At 44.6% G+C, this 19,471-nt stretch overlaps 1 protein-coding gene across 10 annotated transcripts in view; it reads right to left on the bottom strand.

The window, feature by feature from the left end:
* Positions 1-19,471, bottom strand: part of SPIDR (scaffold protein involved in DNA repair) — a 527,842-nt gene that overhangs the window by 20,453 nt on the left and 487,918 nt on the right. For 9 of the 10 annotated variants that reach the window (XM_032759828.2, XM_032759824.2, XM_032759837.2 and 6 more), the window contains 5 exons: positions 15,483-15,570; positions 14,114-14,257; positions 13,963-14,022; positions 3,061-3,271; positions 2,291-2,443 (listed from right to left, as the gene is read on the bottom strand). In XM_032759828.2, coding sequence (XP_032615719.1) covers positions 2,291-2,443; positions 3,061-3,271; positions 13,963-14,022; positions 14,114-14,257; positions 15,483-15,570 — 656 coding nt within the window. Of the gene's footprint in view, positions 1-859; positions 1,338-2,290; positions 2,444-3,060; positions 3,272-13,962; positions 14,023-14,113; positions 14,258-15,482; positions 15,571-19,471 lie in introns of those variants that run through there. The other variant, XM_032759830.2, reaches the window with a different exon arrangement.

Genomic DNA, 19,471 nt, shown 5'->3' on the forward strand with positions numbered 1-19,471 from the left:
CTAGTGTAGCCACTTTGGAAAACACTGGTGTTCTTCAAAAAGGTTAAATGCAGGGTTACCATATGACTAGGATTCATACCCCAGTCCTGGATTCATACCCCAAATTTCAAAACAGGAAACCTTGTCCATGAATATTCATAGCAGCTTTATTCATAGTAGCCAAAAAGTAGAAACAACCCAAATGAAATGTCCATCAACTGAGGAAAGGATAAACAAAATGTGGCATATCTGTACGATGAAATGTTATTATGCCATAAAAGACATACACACTGCATTGTGGATGAACCTTGAAAACATTACGCTAATTGAAAGATGCTAATCATGAAAGATCACATAGTATGTTAGGTTTGTGCAAAAGTAATCGCGGCTCCTTCCATTACTTTTGATGGCAAAAACCACAATTGTTTTTGCACCAGCCTAAATATTATTCCAGTTAACATGAAATGTCCAGAATAGGCTGGGCGCAGTGGCTCACACCTGTAATCCCAGCATTTTGGGAGGCCAAGGAGAGGAGATCACCTGAGGTCAGGAGTTCGAGACCAGCCTGGCCAACATGGTGAAACCTTGTCTCTACTAAAAATAAAAAAATTAGCCAGGCATGGTGGTGTGCGCCTGTAATCCCAGCTACTTGGAAGGCTGAGGCAGGAAAATTGCTTGATCCCGGGAGGTGGAGGTTGCAGTGAGCAGAGATCACACCACTGCACTCCAGCCTAGGTGACAGAGCGAGACTCCATCTCAAAACAAAAACAAAAACAAACACAAAAACAACAAAACTCCCAAAAAAACAGAACAGGCAAATTCATAGAAGCAAACAGTAGACTGGTGGTTTCCTAAGACTAGGGTGTGGGAGGGTGGGTGGTAACGGGGCGTGAATGATAACGGGTATGGGTTTTTGTTCTAAAATTAGATTGTAGTGAGTTTGCACAATTCTGCGAATACTGAAAACACTTTAAAGCAGTGAATTATAGGGTATTACTGAGTTATAGCTCAATAAAGTTGTTTAAAAAGTCCATGAACCCCAAACCGCTGAAATCCTCCTTTACAGAAATCAGTAGGGATTGATGTCCAAGAATGTTTATTACAGCCTTGTTTAATAATTGCAAAAATATGAGAGATCCTGGATGTCCATGAGTGGAGGAAGAGTTTATTCATATGAGGGGATGCTATGCGACTATTAAACTCTTGAGTTGGACCTCTCTCCCCACCTGGACAAGACATCCCTGCTAGAGGGAAGCAAGTGGCAGAATAATGTGCAGTAAATCATTTGACTTGCAAGCACACACACCCTCTCAAGGTAGGCAGCTGTGTCTCCTGGATGCGCCAGCGCAGGCAGGAAGCTGGGGACAAAGGGTGGGCTGTTAACTTTCTCTTATTTTTCACTAGTTCCACTAGACATGTATGACTTTTATTATTAAGTTTTATAAAGTTAAAAAAGAGAAAATAATAATGCTATTTTCAGCTCCAGACTCACATATCTAACCAGCTGCTGAAACATCTCAGATGTATGCAAAACACGCAAACTCTTCCGACAGAACTGAGAGGGTCCCCTCAAAGCTGACTTTGCCTGCCACATCCTACTTAATGAACAGCACCACTGTCACCTCAACTGAGCCAGGAGCTCGGAGGTCGTCAGATTATGTCTTCTGCCTCCGTCTATGCCCAATTCATCGCTCAACCTGACAATTTCCCTAAGTCCACCCTTGGATTTCCTTCTCTACCTCTGCCACCCAGTCCCTCCACTCTGCTCTGCAGGGAGGACATCAGACCAGGCCGCCTGTACCAATGACAGAGCACACTCCTGACACCACCAGCCTGGTGGGCCCACCAGCCTCAGCTTGGTCCCACCTCCATCTGGCTGCCTGTCCTGCCTCTTCCCGGACACTCCTGCTCACCAGCTTTCTCATGCCAGTGGCCTTACGAAGTCCTGCTCTCTTCCCAGGAATGTTCCTCCTGCTCCATCCCTGACCTAAGTAGTCTCATCTATGCTTCAGAGCTCAGCTTGAGGCTCCTGTTTTTGGGAAGCCTTCCCTGAGTTCCCCACTAAGACGTGGGCCCAGGTATCAGCGGCTAGAGCACTCAGAGCCTGAGGATAGGCCTGTCTGTGTTCATCTGATTCACATCCTTCTGTGCAGACTCGAGTCTGATACCAACAACAATTTCTGCTTTTGTTCTTTACGTATCCAGTGTCTGGAACTTAGTGGGTGCTCCACAAATACTTGTTGAATAAATGAATATAAAGTATAATAGTTAAGGAAGTATAAACACCAATTCCTGTGAGACAGCTGCCTACCTTGAACACTGCAGATAGAGTTGACAGGTGTGGCAGAGTCCAGGTTGTCGAGCATCACCGGGCCAGGCAGCTCACAGGAACTTGCACCAGAGACCACATTTAAAAGGGGCTTCTGAAGCAAGAGGACAGTCCGTTCAGCACAAACAATCCGACCTGCCGACAGAGACACTTCAGGTTATTGAAGCCTTGAAGAAAAAGTGAATTGTGCCCATAATGGCAGTCTCCTTTGCTACCCCTCGAGTCATGCAGGTGAAGGTGCAGTTATGGGACTGTGTCCAGCAGCACATTCATTGTGTGTGCGCACTCCTGAACCCCGTGAGCTAAGCTAAAAAAGCACTCAAATGTGAGATTCAAGTCAATCCACAAAGGGTAAATTATGTGGTATGTGAATTATGACTCAATACAAATTAAAAAAGATAGTTTAGGCAGGATTTTAGTTTGATCCCTGGAAAAAGGGGCTGGCTGATCTAAGTATATGCATTTATAATATTCTAGCTTTTGGTTTGTTTGTGGATTCTGCAGCAGTACGGGGGTGCCACTAGCAGACAATTCTGGAGTGAGCATAGCATCTCCATGGAGCTGATTCTGCCCAGGTGGCCGCTACAGGGTCAGTGAAGGCTGGAGGCTGGTACATGGGCCATGTCTGTGATGGGCTCCGTGAAGGTGCCGGCAGCATCCAAGCAATATGGACGCATCCAGAGGCGACAAGAGCTATTCTATGGGCACCGATCAGTCGCCCCTGCATCAAAGCTGTGGAGAAGCAAGCACACCCTGGTCACGGAGAGCGTCCCTGAAGAAGAGGCTGTGAGGGGCAGCCCCGGCGAGTGCCTCCAGGACTTCAGAGCCCAGCACACACAAGGGGGCCACATAGACCAGCAGGGTTTTGGGGAGCCTGGGGTCACTCTCCTCCTTCGTTTGCAGAGTGACATCGGTCACTAGCAACCAGATCTCCCTTTGCTCCAGAAGAAGCAGACTCTTCAGCTGCAATTTGAAGACACAGTAAAGATTAATTATTATACCAAAAAATGTTTTAAAAGCATTTAAAAGCAGAAGTTATACATATACTAACAATTTAAGATATTATTTCAAAAACACTTTAAAACATACACTAGACTTTGCACATCTTGGTCACTAGCCCCATGTGCCCTGGGTGCCTTGACTTTGCACCTGGTTAAAGGCTTCCTTGGCTGGGAACAGGCCACCCTTCCCTGGCAGCATTCCATTTGTCCACCGACATCCTCAGGCTGAATCCATTGTTCTTTTCCTCCTGGTCCTCTGTTTATATACTTAGAATGTTAATGACAACATTGTTTCCTGTGTAGTACATACATACTATTCTTTCTGGGCAGTTGTAAGTTTCCTGAGGGTTAGGAACAGATCTTACTTGCCCTCACTTTGTACAGGGCCTTGGTATAAAGCTGGTGTCGCATATTTGTTGCATCTGCAACAGGTTTTATTATTTTCTTCTTTCCTTCTATATTTTTTCATTTTTTTCTTATCTTCAAAACTTGTAATGCCTTTTCAAGTTCCATTAAACTGGTATTCTGCCCTTTCCTTTTGGTCAGGGCTTAGGATTCAGTAGACGCAAATAGGGCCAAGGATGGTCAGCAGGGCCAGGGCCTGGGGATGTGGCCAGTTGGAGGTTCAGCTGGTGTTGCTGGCACAGACGGTGTGGTCAGGCTGAGGATTCCACATGGCTGCTTAACAGGACTGGGCAGAGAAGGTCACTTGTGTGGTGCGTAGCTGAGGGTTGGGGTGAAGGAGGTGGCCTACATTGTCAGGAGGTTGAATACATACAGGAAGTATGAATAAGTAATATTGAGGAAAATGAAGCCAAGCTTCTTACTGTTGGAGAAGTGAGTTATACATATAGAAATAGGAAAACTTAGAATAAATTCTGTGGTAATGCTCTAGAGTTGGAAGTACTGGTATGAAATAATGATTTTAGATAGAAATATAGAAGTAGATATAGTTGTGTGTGTATGTGGATGAATATACACACACATTTCCTTCCTCTGTTCACTGAGAGGGCAGAGAGTCAATGATATCCCAATAGCAGGAAGCCCACCTAGAACCCGGATCTTGGCTTCTAAGTAACATTCTTAACCAGGCACAGTGGCACAAGTGACTCAGGAGCAGTCTCAGCTACTTGGGAGGCTGAGGTGAGAGGATCGCTTGAGCTCAGGAGTTTGAGGCTGTGGTGCACCAAGATCATGCCTGTGAATAGCCACTGCATTCCAGCGTAGTGAACACAGCAAGATGCCATCTCTGAAAAACTAAAACTAAAAATAAAAAAACCAAAAACCAAAAAACCATTCTCCATTAAAATCAACCAGAGCTTCTTGAAAAGATGGCTGATTCCAGAGCACAGAAAGCAAAAGATGAGTTTGACACATCTTACTGTGTCAGAAAATAAGGAGGTATTCAAAGAATGATGGGCATGTGTCCAAACAACACAGGAACCAGCTTAAATTTGGTAAAATTGAGCATCAAAATGAATACAGTAATAGATACAACTTGCTGAATAAAAGATGAATTCATTGGTCCATACTGATATTTAATAAGTGGGCTGGGTGTGGTGGCTCACACCTGTAATCCCAGCAATTTGGGAGGCTGAGGCGGGAGGATTACTTGAGCCCAGGAGTTTGAGACCAGCTGGAGCAATATAGTGAGACCCCATCTCTACAAAAAATAAAATAAAGCTGGGTGTGGTGGCGAGTGCCTGTAGTCCCAGCTACTTGGGTGGCTGAGGTAGGAGAATTGCTTGGGCCCAAGAAGTCAATGTTGCAGTGAGCCGTGATGGTACCACTGCACTACAGCCCAGATGACAGAACAAGACCGCCTTCTCAAAGAAAAAAAAAAAAAATTAAAAAAATTAGTGGGCCAGGCGTGGTGGCTCACGCCTGTAATCTCAGCACTTTGGGAGGCCGAGGCGGGCGGATTACCTGAGGTCGGGAGTTCAAGACCAGCCTGACCAACATGGAAAAACCCCGTCTCTACTAAAAACACAGAATTAGCCAGGAGTGGTGGCACATGGCTGTAATCCTAGCTACTCAGAAGGTTGAGGAAGGAGAATTGCTTGAACCCGGGAGGCAAAGGTTGCGGTGAGCTGAGATCGCACCATTGCACTCCAGCCTGGGCAACAAGAGCGAAACTCCATCTCAAAAAAAAAAAAAAATAAATAAATAAATAAAAATAAAAAAATAAAAATAAAAATAAAAAAATGGTGAATATTTCAGGAAGGGCAAAGATTTCTATAAGGCTATCTGTGGGTGGGAGTTCTGATAACCTCCAAAGATTTTATATGCTCTTTGTAAATACTTTGGATTTGGCCAGTGGTCTCTCTTTCAATCTATTAAAGAACTAAAATGTTCTAATCTCCTTTGAAATTAACTATGAAATTATCTCTACTACTGGGGTTATGAACAAAGTCAGTAACAATCAAATCATCTGTAAAAAGACATCAGTAACTAATTAAAGCAGTACTACCACTACACTGCTAAAATTTTATTAAAAATAGATTTCTTCTCTGGCCAGGCGTGGTAATCCCAGCACTTTGGGAGGCCAAGGCAGGTGGATCAGTTGAGGTCAGGAGTTCGACAGCAGCCTGGCCAACATGGTGAAACCCTGTCTCTACTAAAAATATAAAAATTAGCTAGGCATGATGGTGCATGCCTGTAATCCCAGCTCCTCTGGAGGCTGAGGCATGAGAATTGCTTGAACCCAGTAGGTGGAGGTTGCAGTGTGCTGAGATCATAACACTGCACTCCAGCCTGACTGACAGAGCATCTCAAAAAAAAAAAAAAAAAAAAATTGGTGAATATTTCAGGAAGGGCAAAGATTTCTATAACATTATCTGAGGTTGGAAGTTCTGAAAATGTCCAAAAATTTTAGATGCTTTTGTAAATACTCCTCTGGATTTGGCCAGTGGTCTCTTTTTCAATCTATTAATATACCAAAATGTTCTAATCTCCTTTTAAATTAACTGTAAAATTATCCTACTATTGGGGTTATGAACAAAGTCAGTAACAATAAAATTATCTGTAAAAAGACATCAGTAACTAATTAAAGCAGTACTACCACTACATTGCTAAAAGCTTATTAAAAATAGATTTCTTCTCTGGCTGGGCATGGTGGCTCACGCCTGTAATCCGAGCACTTTGGGAGGCCAAGGCGGGTGGATCACTTGAGGTCAGGAGTTCAAGACCAGCCTGGCCAACATGGTAAAACCCCATCTCTACTAAAAATACCAAAATTAGGCTGGGCGCCGTGGCTTACGCCTGTAATCCCAGCACTTTGGGAGGCAGAGGCGGGTGAATCACCTGAGGTCAGGAGTTCGAGACCAGCCTGGCCAACATTGTGAAACCCTGTCTCTACTAAAAATACAAAAATTAGCTGGCGTGGTGGCGCATGCCTGTAATTCCAGCTACTCGGGAGGTGGAGACAGGAGAATTGCTTGAACCTGGGAGGTGGAGGTTGCATTGAGCCGAGGTCGTGCCACTGCACTCCAGCCTGGGCGACAGAGAGAGGCTCCGTCTCAAAAAACAAACAAACAAAAATTAGCCGGGTGTAGTGGCAGATGCCTGTAATCCCAGCTACTCAAGAGGCTGAGGCAAGAAAATCTCTTGAACCCGGGAGGCAGAGGTTGCCGTGAGCCAAGATTGCATCATTGCATTCCAACCTGGGCAACAGAGTGATACTCCATCTCAAAAAAAAAAAAAAAAAAGTCGTCTTATTCATAATTGCCAAAACCTGGAAACAACCAAGATGTCGTTCAGTAGGTGAATGAATAACTAAACTGAACTATGTGGTACATGCAGACAATGGAACATTATTCAGCGCTCAAAAGGAAACGAGCTATCTAGCCATGAAGTCACAGAAACTTAAATGCATATTATTAAGTGAAAGAAGTCCGTCTGAAAGGCTACAGACTCCAACTTTATACAATATTCTGAAAGATTCCAACTTTATACAATATTCTGAAAAGGCAAAACTATGGAGATGGTAAAAATAGGAATGTTTGCCAGGGGGAGGAGGACTAAACACGTGGAGCAGATTTTTAGGTCACTGAAACTGCTCCATATGATACTATGATTGTAGATACATGTCATTACATATTTGTGCAAACCCATAAAATTACACCACCAAGAGTGAACTCTCATGTAAACTGTGGACCCTGGGTGAGTACAATGTGTCAATGCAGGTTCATTAGTTGTAAGCAATGTGTTGTCCTGGTAGGGATGTTGATAATGGGGAGGCTGTGCATGTGTGGGAGTAGAAGGTGTATGGAAAATCTCTGTACCTTCCTCTCAATTTCACTGTGAACCTAAAACTGCTCTAAAAGAAAAAAGTCTAGTAAAATTTTTTATAGCCCTATGTAATCAGGAAAAGTTTTTTGTTTTTTTTTTTTTGAGACGGAGTCTTGCTCTGTTGCCCAGGCTGGAGTGTAGTGGCACAATCTCGGCTCACTGCAACCTCCGCCTCCCGGGTTCAAGTGATTCTCCAGCCTCAGACTCCCGGGTAGCTGGGATTACAGGCACCTGCCATCATGCCCAGCTAATTTTTGTATTTTTGTAGAGATGGGGTTTCACCATATTGGCCAGGCTGGTCTCGAACTCCTGACCTCAGCTGATCCACCTGCCTCGGCCTCCCTAAGTGCTGGGACTACAGGCGTAAGCCACCATGCCTGGCCCAGGGAAAGTATTTAAGCATAGATGATATAGACATCTATAATGCTAGTAATAAGGCAAAAATATTACTAATGCAAATTTATCAGGAAAAAATAGATCTTTCCCACACAAATATGCCCAATTAATTTTTGACAAAGGTGCCACAGCAATTTAATGGAGGAAGGATGATATATCAACAAATGGTGCTGGAATAATGGATATCCAAAGGTGAAAAAATTAACCTTGACCTAAACCACGCACCTTATACAAAACCCAACTCCAAATGCATCATGGACTTGGAAGGTAAAGTGTAAAATTAAGTCTTCTGGAAAAGAACACAAAAGAATAACTTTGGGACCTGTGCCTAGGCATGGAGACTTGATTTCTCTTAGACTTGACAACAAAACTGTGATCTGTAAGAGAAAAATTTGGTAAATCTGACCGCATCAAAATTAAAAACTTCTACTATGTTAAAAAAATCATTAAAAGGATGAAAATAGAATTTAGAGATCTTGAGAAAATATCTGTAAATCCTGTATCTGACAAAGGTTTTGTATTTAAAAAATAGAAATAACTTAAAAGACTCAACAATAAACCAACAAACAAGCAATCCAATTAGACAATGGGCAAAAGATGTGAACAAAGAGGACATATGGATGGCAAGTAAACACATGAAAAGATGTTCAACATTATTAGTCCTTTGGATGAATCTCTAGATAATACTGTTAGCCGACACCTTGTATTTCTTTAATGAATTTTTTTTTTTTTTTTTTTTGAGACAGAGTCTCACTCTGTCATCCAGGCTGGAGTGCAATGGAGCGATCTTGGCTCACTCAACCTCCGCCTCCCAGGTTCAAGCGATTCTCCTGCCTCAGCCTCCCGAGTAGCTGGGACTACAGGCGTGTACCACCATACCCAGCTAATTTTTTGTAGTTATAGTAGAGATGGGGTTTTACCATGTTGGACAGGCTGATCTCCAACTCCTGACCTCAGATGATCTACCTGCCTTGGCCTCCCAAAGTGCTGGTATTACAGGTGTGAGCCACAGCACTGGGCCTAAAAAAAACATTTAAATAGAGACGGAGCCTCACTATGTTGGCCAAAGTGGTCTCGGGCTCCTGGCCTCAAGTGATCCTCCTGCCTCAGCCTCCCAAAGTGCTGAGATTACAGGTGTGAGGCACTGTGCCTGGCCACTGCTAAGATTTCAGACTTCTGGCCTCCGGAAGTTTGAGAGAATACATTTCTATTGTTTTAAGCTATCTAATTTTTGGAACTTTATATGGTAATCCTAGGAAACTAATACAGACAAATACTGCATGGTTCTATTCATGTAACAACCATAAGACAACATAATTATAATGACAGAGAACATGTGAGTGGTTGCCAGCGCTAGGGATGAAGAAAGGATCAACGTGGCTATAAAGGTGAACACGGGAATTGGTGGTGATGGCACAGCAGAGGATTCTGACTGCAGTGACAGTGATGTAAGGCTATACATGTGACAAAACTGCACAGAAGCGCACGCATACACACCACACACAAACACACAGAGTGCACGCGTGGCTGCTGAAACCTGAATGTGCTCCATGGATTGTGCTTGTGTCAGTTTCTTGGTTTTATTTTGTTGTTGTTGAGATGGAGTCTCTGTCGCTCAGGCTGGAGTGCAGTGGCGTGGTCTTGGCTCACTGCAAGCTCCGCCTCCCAGGTTCAGACCATTCTCTTGCCTCAGCCTCCCAAGTAGCTGGGAATACAGGTGCCTGCCACCATGCCCGGCTAATTTTTTGGTATTTTTAGTAGAGACGGGGTTTCACCATGTTAGCCAGGATGGTCTCGATCTCCTGACCTCATGATCCGCCCGCTTTGGCCTCCCAAAGTTCTGGGATTACAGGTGTGAGCCACCGTGCCCGGCTGGTTTTGGTTTTTACTGTGGTTACTGTGGGTGTGGGATATTGACATGGGGGTGGAGGGGTGCACCAGACCCCCTGGTATATTTCTTTGCAATCTACTGTGAAACTATAATTATTACAAAATAAAAGTTAAATACGAAAACTATCTTTTTCACCTTCATGACTTAGTCATTAGTGTAACGGAAATACAACTGAATCTTTTTTTTTTTTTTTTGAGACAGGGTCTCACTCTGTCACCCAGGCTGGAGTGCAGTGGTGCAATCACAGCTCACTGCAGCAACCTCCTGGGCTCAAGGGATCCTCCCATGTCAGCCTCCCAAGTAGCTGAGATGCCAGGCATGCAGCACCATGCCTGGCTAATTTTTTATTTTTTTGTAGAGATGGGGTCGTGCTTTGTTGCCCAGGCTGGTCTGGAACTCCTGGCCTCAAGAGATCCTTTAGCCTCAGCCTCCCAAAGTGCTAGGATGACAGGCGTGAGCCACTACACCTAGTCTGGGTCTGTTTTTATGACTCGAGTTCCAGCAGTGACTCATGGTGCCATTCTGAAAGTCAACCTTAACTGCCAAGGATGCAGGCCACTGGCTTAACTATGGACTGGCCCCAGGAGTCGGCTTATTTCTATTCCTTCTTGAGAGAGCTGGTTTCTGGTGATTCTCTTACACACAAAAGCAGACTACAGGAGACAGATAGAATTTCAGTGGATCATGGAACCTGTTCCATTGGGTTCCAGGTCTTTGCCTGTTTCGTGGCTATAGGACCACTGATTCCTAGGCACACATGCCCACTGGAAGCCATGCTCACTGAAAGCTGCACTTGCACTGGTGGGAGCCTGTTTCCTGGATAGGAGGGGATTAACATTATCTTCTCTACCTCCCTGAGGGAGGACCCCTTCACAGGGCAAGGTGGATGACCTGCTTCACTCTTGGTCTTTCTCTGCCCCAGAGTTCCCCTCCAACTGGCTTTGTTGCAAGCATTTTGACACCTGCTTTCTTTACTTTCAACCTCGGTCTCAGCCAGAGGGCCATGGGCAGGAGTGTTAGCTGCAACTGCCACGTGGCTGCTCTGAGGACAGCATTCTCCCTATGGGTGAACAGCACCTGCCCAGAGAGCCACTACCTGGCCCATGACCCAGAAGAGCAGGAATGTGCCAGATGCCAGGGCGTCCCCACACACACTGACCCTTCTCAAGGTGGGCAGAGGAGCGTGAAGTCAGTCTTAGGTCTCCTCAGGCTTGGAAAGTATGGGACATAGCATGTGCCCTGCCTCGTCCTTGCTGGGAGCCCTGTCCTCCTATCTGCTGAGCCGGACACTGGGGGGCTCACAGGGAGCACCACTGAGGGACTCATGTAAATCATTCTCCATTTCTTCATGAGAGGCACTGATCAGCTGTCAAATGATGAAAAGGGGAACAGATGAAGAGAAAACAAGGGAAAAAGGGTATTTCAAAACTCCTAAATTCATTCTAGAACAATCCAATATGGTGAGAGAATGTTACACCCATTTGACAGACAAGGACATGAGACAACGCGGTGAAGTACCTGCACAAGGTCAGCCAGCATGTGGTTGGGGGTGGGGGTGTGTTGTGTCCCTGCTCCACCCCCAGGGCACCAGGTAACTGAGGGACTGTGGAGCCAGGAGGCACCAGGGGACACTGGGCTGAGTAAGAGTCAGGAAACCCACACCAGGCTCCACCAGGGTTTGGTTGTGTGTATCAGAGACAGCAGATAACCAGGCCTAGCCTTGGTCTTCTCCATTTGGAATTAGGAACAGTGACACTATCTCTGCTGAGATAAAATGATATGTACATGAGAATGGTTTGAAAATCTGAAAAATCTCTCACAGAAATTAAAGGTGGGGAAGTATTGATAATAAAAAAATAAAGAGCTAAATGTGGTTCATTTATATTCACAACTCAACCCTCTGATTTCCTTTCTGTGGGAAACACTCTATGCGCTGGCAAGCACTAGCTAATTCACAGGTTAAGCTGCAGAAACACACACACACTTTCTGCAGAGAAGGAAAGGAAACACAATTGACAGTTACTAGCATATCACCTAAAGCACACTCCTTACATTTGAAATGTAAAAATTAAATTGAGATACAGCCTTAAGGTACTTTCATATGATGATCATATGTATCAGCGCTGTGTTCTTGCGCAGCACTATGGCATCCTTAGGTAACAAGCTTGAACCCTACTCGGTGGCCGTCAGTAGATGGCCCTCCCCGTCTCCTCGCCCTGACACACACCGCACTGCACATTCAGTACAACCTACGGGACACCAGGAGACACTCGAGTTGTTTTTCTTTCTGCGTCACAGTTCCTGTGTCCTCCAGCCATGCTCAGCACCTGAAGAAAGTCAGCAAACCATGGCCTGTGGGCTAATCCAGCCTTCCCCCTGCTTATGTGTGGCCTGTCAGCTAAGTATGGTTTTTATGTTTATTCAAGGTTCTTACATTTTTAAATGGCTAAAAAACCATAAGAATATTTTGTGACAAGTAAAAATTAAGTTAAATTCAAATTTTGGTGTCTGTAAATAAAGGTTTCTGAAACACAGCCCTGCTCATTCATTTGTGAATGACAACATGGCTGCTTTTGCACTGCAAGGTGGAGCTGAGTAGTTGCTATGAAAACCATACAACCCAAGAAGCCTAAAATATTGACTACCTGGCTCTTTACAGAAACAGTCTGCCCAGTACTCCTGATGCAGAAGGAAGAGAAGTTGATTTAACATGCTTGTGATAACACTGATTTCATGATACTCATATATATGCAATTCATCAAGAACTTGACTAGAAGTTATGAAACATATTCTTTTAGTCACTCTCTTGTTCTTCCACTGTCTAAGAATGATCAGAGAAATGCAAAGAATTTGTTCAAAATAAATGCACAACAGAAAATAACTCTGGATAACTTAAGCGGAAGAGAAAGGCTCCAAAACCAGGCAGCTGAATTGGGTTGTATGCAAGCATGAATGCTTTGAAGAGATTCGTAACAAGCATGTCGGGGTGAAATGGCATGAGGTCTGGGTGTGCTTTAGCATACTTCAGCAACAAAAAGAAAAGTGAGGGGTGTGAGTGTCAGATCTTGATAACCAGGCATAGTATGATTGGAAGACAGCCCCTGGTGCCACCCCCACCACTGTCCCCCGACTTGTGGTGCACTGGGGCAGCTGGCCGAGGTTGCTGGCCAAGGTGCCAGCCTCCTGCCCTCCCTTGAGACTCCTTGCTGGGCAATTCCTGAGTATTCTGGTGGCTGGTGATCCACCGACAGCCCAGGTGAGTGCAGGCATCTGGGGCCTGGTTTGCTCCACTCATACACACCCTCAAGGAGGCAATGTGTGGGGCACTCACTCTCTTCTGCACCATGGCAGATGCACCCGGTGCACACTGCCCATGAGTGGACAAGAGTTTAACAAACAGGATGTTCTCAATCCCTCTTGGGTGATTAGATCTACATGGATATTCCTCCATAAGGTAAGGGCTGGCAGAGGTTTCCTGCAGAATGTAGTCCATGCATTCAAACTGGCAAGCAGGTCTCCTTCCCTCCTCTACTCCTAGCTGATTAATAGCAAGCTCCTCTAGCCCGCTGCTCCCTAGAACAGCCCAAGGCCTCATAGGGACCATGGAGGTGGGATGGGGGGGCTTTCAGTTTCGAAGGCTCTAAAAGTTCCTAGAAGTAGCTGAGCTCGATCCTGAGATTCCCACTTCCACCACATAAACGAGGTTTCTGCATCTCTTTCCTTTCTTCAACCTGCCTAAGTGTCAGGAAAGAATGAACATTACTGGGCTGAGAAGCTTTGGGGACAGGGTTGTACCTGGGTGTCTTACACCCCAGTGCTTAGCACAGTGGCTGGTAGTCTGCATCTGTAAAAGAATAGATTTACTGCCACTTCAGTATACGGGGCATGCTTAACTGGACTTTAAAAACACTTTTCTGTTTTGGCAATGCATTAATTTCCAAAAGAGATTACCCTTTAATAAACCTCTAACACAGTGTGTGTGTGTGTGTGTGTGTGTGTGTGTGTGTGTGTGTGTGTGTGTGTGTGTGTGTGAGAGAGAGAGAGTGAGAGATTGAGAGATTGAGAGAGATTATTACCTGTGGTCTTTGGTAAATCACTCTGGCATAGAAACTGCAACGGGTACCAAGATCATTCATCTGGAAAGGAATTAGAAAAGGTTGGCAGCATTATACGAAGCACACAGACATGGCCAATACCTAAAAAACTTGTTAGAAACAAAGACATTACCTGGAGAATGTCTCTTAAGCAGCGGGTAACTGGAGGCTGGTAAAGCTTATAAATGGGGTCTTCGTCAATTATATCAATTTGTCCCAGATTTGGATGAGCTGTGAGGATGTAACACAAGGCTGGAGGAGGCAGATGAGTTTTTATCTGTTTAAGTGAGACAAAGGCAGAAGGTGAATGTATTGTTAAAAGACTCAAACACACGATTAAAATCTCCTCTTTAATATATACATATTTGCTTACAGGTGCATTCTCTCTCTGGAATGCTATACAAGGAATGGATTACATTGTTTATTTCTGGGACCAAGTATAAGAACTTCCATACTTATGAACCTATTAATTCAAGATTTCATTTTAGAAATCTTTCAGGGTATACTGAAAATATCATCTAGAAATTACTTTCTCTTAAGTAATCTAGAAATGGCTTTTTTTTTTGAGACAGAGTTTCGCTCTTGTTGGCTGGAGTGCAATGGTGCGATCTCGGCTCACTACAACCTCTGCCTCCTGGGTTCAAGCGATTCTCCTGCCTCAGCCTCCCGGGTAGCTGGCATTACAGCCATGTGCCACAATGCCCAGCTAACTTTGTATTTTTAGTAGAGACGGGGTTTCTCCATGTTGGTCAGGCTGGTCTCGAACTCCCGACCTCAGGTGATCCACCTGCCTCGTTCTCCCAAGTGCTGGGATTACAGGCATGAGCCACTGTGTGTTTTGACGACTACTATGCTGTTTGTCACAGTACAGGGTCACAGACTTAGCAATACTAAGAAGTCAGCCACAACCTAAGAAAGACAGCCCCAGTTTTGTTTTGGGACCTCTGGCCCAAAGCAGCAGCTGGCTAGCCTGCTGGAAAAGGCTCAGGAGGGAGAGGAGGGAACACTTTTCATCCATTTTGCGGCTTCTGAGACACTATCATAAACAAGCAGGACAATGGAAGTTCCTGGCTACCCAGGACATTGTACAAATGTCTACGGATTGTATTGAGTTCCTGCTCCAATTGGTAACTGAGTGTTGGTTCTATGAGTGACTAGAAGTTCGTGGGAAAAATTCTATATGTTTACTTTAGTACAAGGCTGAGACCCCAACTGTTTCAACAGTATGTGAAGGTTGTGGTTGAAGCATTCATCATAAGTTAACTTCAAGAAAATGTTGTGCAGCACAGTAGGGAAGGCAGCCAGAGCTTGGTCTCCAGGGACCTGAATCCCAATCCTGGCTCATATTCATGCATCACCACAAAGGAACTGGCTGCACAGGGGCTCCTTGTTGCCACTGGAGCAGGGGACATAGACCGTGTGGGTGACAGTGATGACTCCTGGCTTGGCACCTGGCATGGAGTAGTCTGCGACTGGGGAAGTTTTTCCAGTGCCGGGCTTACCTCTTCACAGGGCTGGTCACGGCCAGGTGTTTTCAGAGGTATCGCTGGGGGCCATAGGGTGTCAATCAAACTGAAAATCCCCGCTGTCCTGGAACAAGAAAAGTCAAAGGTATTCATCATCAGACATCCCTTACTGAGTACTTGGCCAGTGAGCTGGTAGAATGCTTAACAGACTCTAATGCCTAAGGCCATGGAACTACAATTCAAGATGTGAGGCGATTCAGATTGGGAAGAAAGAAGGCACACAGACAGATGGATAGACACTGTGGGAAACCAACTGCACAACAAGAACTTGCTCACTAAATTAGGATCCATCCACACAGTGAAATATTATACAATTACTGAAATGGTTACAAAGAAAATACTTATGGACATGGAAACATGTTTGTGATACCTTGCTAAGAAAAAAGCAGGCAACAAATTAACTCTTTCTCTCTCTCTCTCTCTCTCTCTCTCTCTCTCTCTCTCTCTCTCTCGCTGTGTATGTATGTGTATCTATGCATGCATCTATATATATTAAGCCAAAGGAAAAGATTGAAGCCTATAAGAATGTTTCTAGTGGTAATCTGAGTAGAGTTTGGAGGTGATATTTACTTTCTTCCTGTGGATTGGGTATTTTGTATATTTTCCCCAAACAGATATGTATTACTTATGTAAGAAAAGTTATCTGGGCTGGGTGCGGTGGCTCATGCCTATAATCCCAGCACTTTGGGAGGCTGAGGCGGATGGATCACCTCAGGTCAGCAGTTCAGGACCAGCCTGGCCAACATGGTGAAACCCTGTCTCCACTAAAAATATAAAAATTAGTCGGGCATGATGGCGGATGCCTGCAATCCCAGCTACTCGGGAGGCTGAGGCAGGAGAATCGCTTGAACCCGGGAGGCGGAGGTTGCAGTGAGCACGTCATTGCACTCCAGCTGGGTGACAAGAGCCAAACTCCGTCTCAAAAAAAAAAGAAAAGTTATCTGAAGTAAAATATATAGAGGGACACAAAAGGACAAACACTGTTATGATTTCAGTTGTATGGTTCTCACCTTAGATCTGACTGCACTTCCGAGACCTGGCTCTAACCTTTACCTGAGCCCCTTGTTAACAGAGATGGGGAACAGCAGGGCCCCTGGAGTCAAGAAACTCATCTTGCTTAAGCTCTGCCTTTTATACACTGTGAGACCTTGAGAAAATGCTTGGACCTTGTGTCAGCCCTTCTGGGAAACTGGGGGATGCTGCTGGCATTATTGCAAGGAGTAAAGGAAGTAAAGAATGTATGTGCAGCACCTACTAGGGTTTCTATGCTCAGAGTGAGTGTCCAACACATTAGACACTTGATGTTACTGTAGTTATCAGTATTGTCATTGCTAAAGCCATAAACTTTTATGCTGTGTTTTGCTCAAAAATCTGCCCAGTTTAAGACAGGATTTTAATCCTAGTGTTACTCTGTGAAGAAACAGAGTAAAATTAAGAGCATGATAAAAGATGAGTGTAAAAAAATTTTCTTCATACAGTATAGAAAAATAAACAACCCTTTCCAGATAGTGACAGAGTGCTTATCAATTTTCCTAAAAATTTGGAGTTTCCCAAAAAGTGTTCTGTGAAGTGTAACCCATGAGAACAGAACTCCCTGTTTGGCCAGTGTTGCTGTGTGGTGCATCTGCGGCTGGCAGGACCCTCACATGCTACAGTGGGACTGGACACGGCAGAGGGCCTAGAGAGCCCCGTGTAAAAGGCACCTGTGGCATACTGTTTTAAACTAAAGCTTCTCCCACTTATAACCATGAAACCCTTTTTGATGTTATCGCTAATAATGTCCCGAGAAACTAGTGTTCCCTTGGAATTCTGACAAATGCTGTTCTAGAAGCACACAGCCATAGGAAAGTTCTATTTGAATTTAATGACTTTTATTTAGAGGATGCTACCAGCTAATTAAAAAAGTTTAGACATATTATACATTTATTTAATGCACAATGCTTAGCTGAAGAATGGCTATGAGTTAAATAAAATGCTTAGTCTCATAAAAAATCAGCTTCTCCACTGTTTTTAAAAACTACTTTTAAAAATAGATAATGGTTTGGATGGCCACTGTTGCCTTGTGAAGCAGAGTTGTCTGGGGGCAGCTGACACATTCATTTAAATGACTCCCGCCTCTGCTGGGCATAGACTTGGTGTAGAAGCTCTCTTTTGGCACAGTTAAAAAGTGTATTGTTCCTCTCACTGCAATTCATTCTTTACTATTCATTTTGTTACACAGGAAACATTCTTTTAAAAAAGCGATCCTTTAAAAATATGTTTAAGCAACAAACAGTCTGACAGAGGAGTGGCTACCATAAGTCTGTCTTTTCAAAAATTAATAAACGTTTTGATTTAAAAAGTTTAAAATATAAAGTTTAATTAGAGAAAAAAGGGACATACAGATTAATTCATTATGCTTATGATTTGATAACAACTATGTTGGAATAAATTTCATGGGGTATACCTTAATTTATAGATTGCATAAAATGAGTCTGCAGACAAATTTAGGTCATTAATCTGTGACAACAAAAATTTGTGGAGCAGACAAGGAGAGAAGCAGGGCCAGCTGTCCTACTCACCAGGTCCCTAGTCTGGCAGGCTCTGCAGCAGTCAGCAGCTCTCCCAGCAGCTCCCACAAGATTCCCAGAGAGCATGGAGGGGGTCAAGTCAGCTACCCATCAGTGAAGGGAACGCCACGTTTCCCATCACACTCAGTCACAGTTCATCTGACCTCTAAAGATCAGCTGTATTTGAAAGGCAGCAAGAAGAGGGCTGGGGGGTGGTGCAGGACACGCGGAGAAGGAAGGAGACAGCATGGCACGTGGCATAGGCAGGGAACAGGGACAGCCTGGGAGCCTCCTCTGTGCACTCACTTGGGGGCTGTGGCAGACCCACCTGCAGCACAGGCTGCAGAACATGCAGCTGCTCCTGGAGGCGGGAGGAGGGAGGCAGGAAGCCTGGCAGGAGCCCACACGAGCTTTCCTAAAGTGACACTCAGGAAGCTGAAAGACTTTCAGTGCTATGTTTTTATTATAGTAACCACTGTACTTTTTAAGTGGAAACATATCAAGATCTATACACATGTTAAAATTTTATCTACCAAGTTATACTTAAAATGGTTAAAATTGTAAATTTTATAGTATGTTATTTTACCACAATGAAAATTATATTTACCATAAAAATAAATGTGTTCCTTTTATCTTTTTTTTTTTAACAGGGTCTCTCGCTCTGTCATCCAGGCTGGAGTGGCGCAATCATGGCTCACTGAGGCCAACCCTAAGACTGTTTTCAAGTCTTCCACACTCTTTAAAGCAAGGCCACCCCGACATGTGACTAGTCACTGAAATGTAAGAGGCACTTTCTGAGAACATGTTCTCACTTATAAAAAAGCCCTTGGAGACACCCCTCAAGAGAGACAGAGTAAGGATGGGGGCACCACATCACTTACATCTCATGAGGGCCCCATGGAGAGACTGAGACTGGGCTGTACTGGAGATGAGGGCCACGCGGAAGGGGGTCCTGCCAACTCACGTCCTCCAGGGCTGAGCCTGCACACTCCAACACCATGATGCTGCGGGTGATGTGCATTTGCTCAGAGGAAAGCTGGCCGCAGACTTGGGGACAGAGAGGAGACTGTCCACCTTCCACGGTGGAAATTCCGAATCTCTCTCAGCTTCATCTTCCTCCCTTGTAGGATTCTGTGATTCTCTAATTCCTAGTGCTGCTGCTATCCCTCACTGACATGTGCCTCTGTTTGAGGAGGAAAGACGGTTCCAAAGTCTCCAATGTTAGGTGTGGGTGGTGAAGCAGACACCTTACTGTGCGAGCGTGGCAGCATGGGGCGCTAGAAACAGCCAGCCATCTGTGATAAGTGCCTTCTGCAGGCTGACAGGTGAGCTTGGCTGAGTGAAGACTTTTTGTGTTACAAAGTGCTCTCTGGTGCAAAGCAGAATTGCACCTGAACATTTCCAATCTATTTGTAA

This window comes from Hylobates moloch, unplaced genomic scaffold (genome assembly GCF_009828535.3).
Source record: "Hylobates moloch isolate HMO894 unplaced genomic scaffold, HMol_V3 SCAFFOLD_9, whole genome shotgun sequence".
Classification (NCBI taxonomy): Eukaryota; Metazoa; Chordata; class Mammalia; order Primates; family Hylobatidae; genus Hylobates; species Hylobates moloch.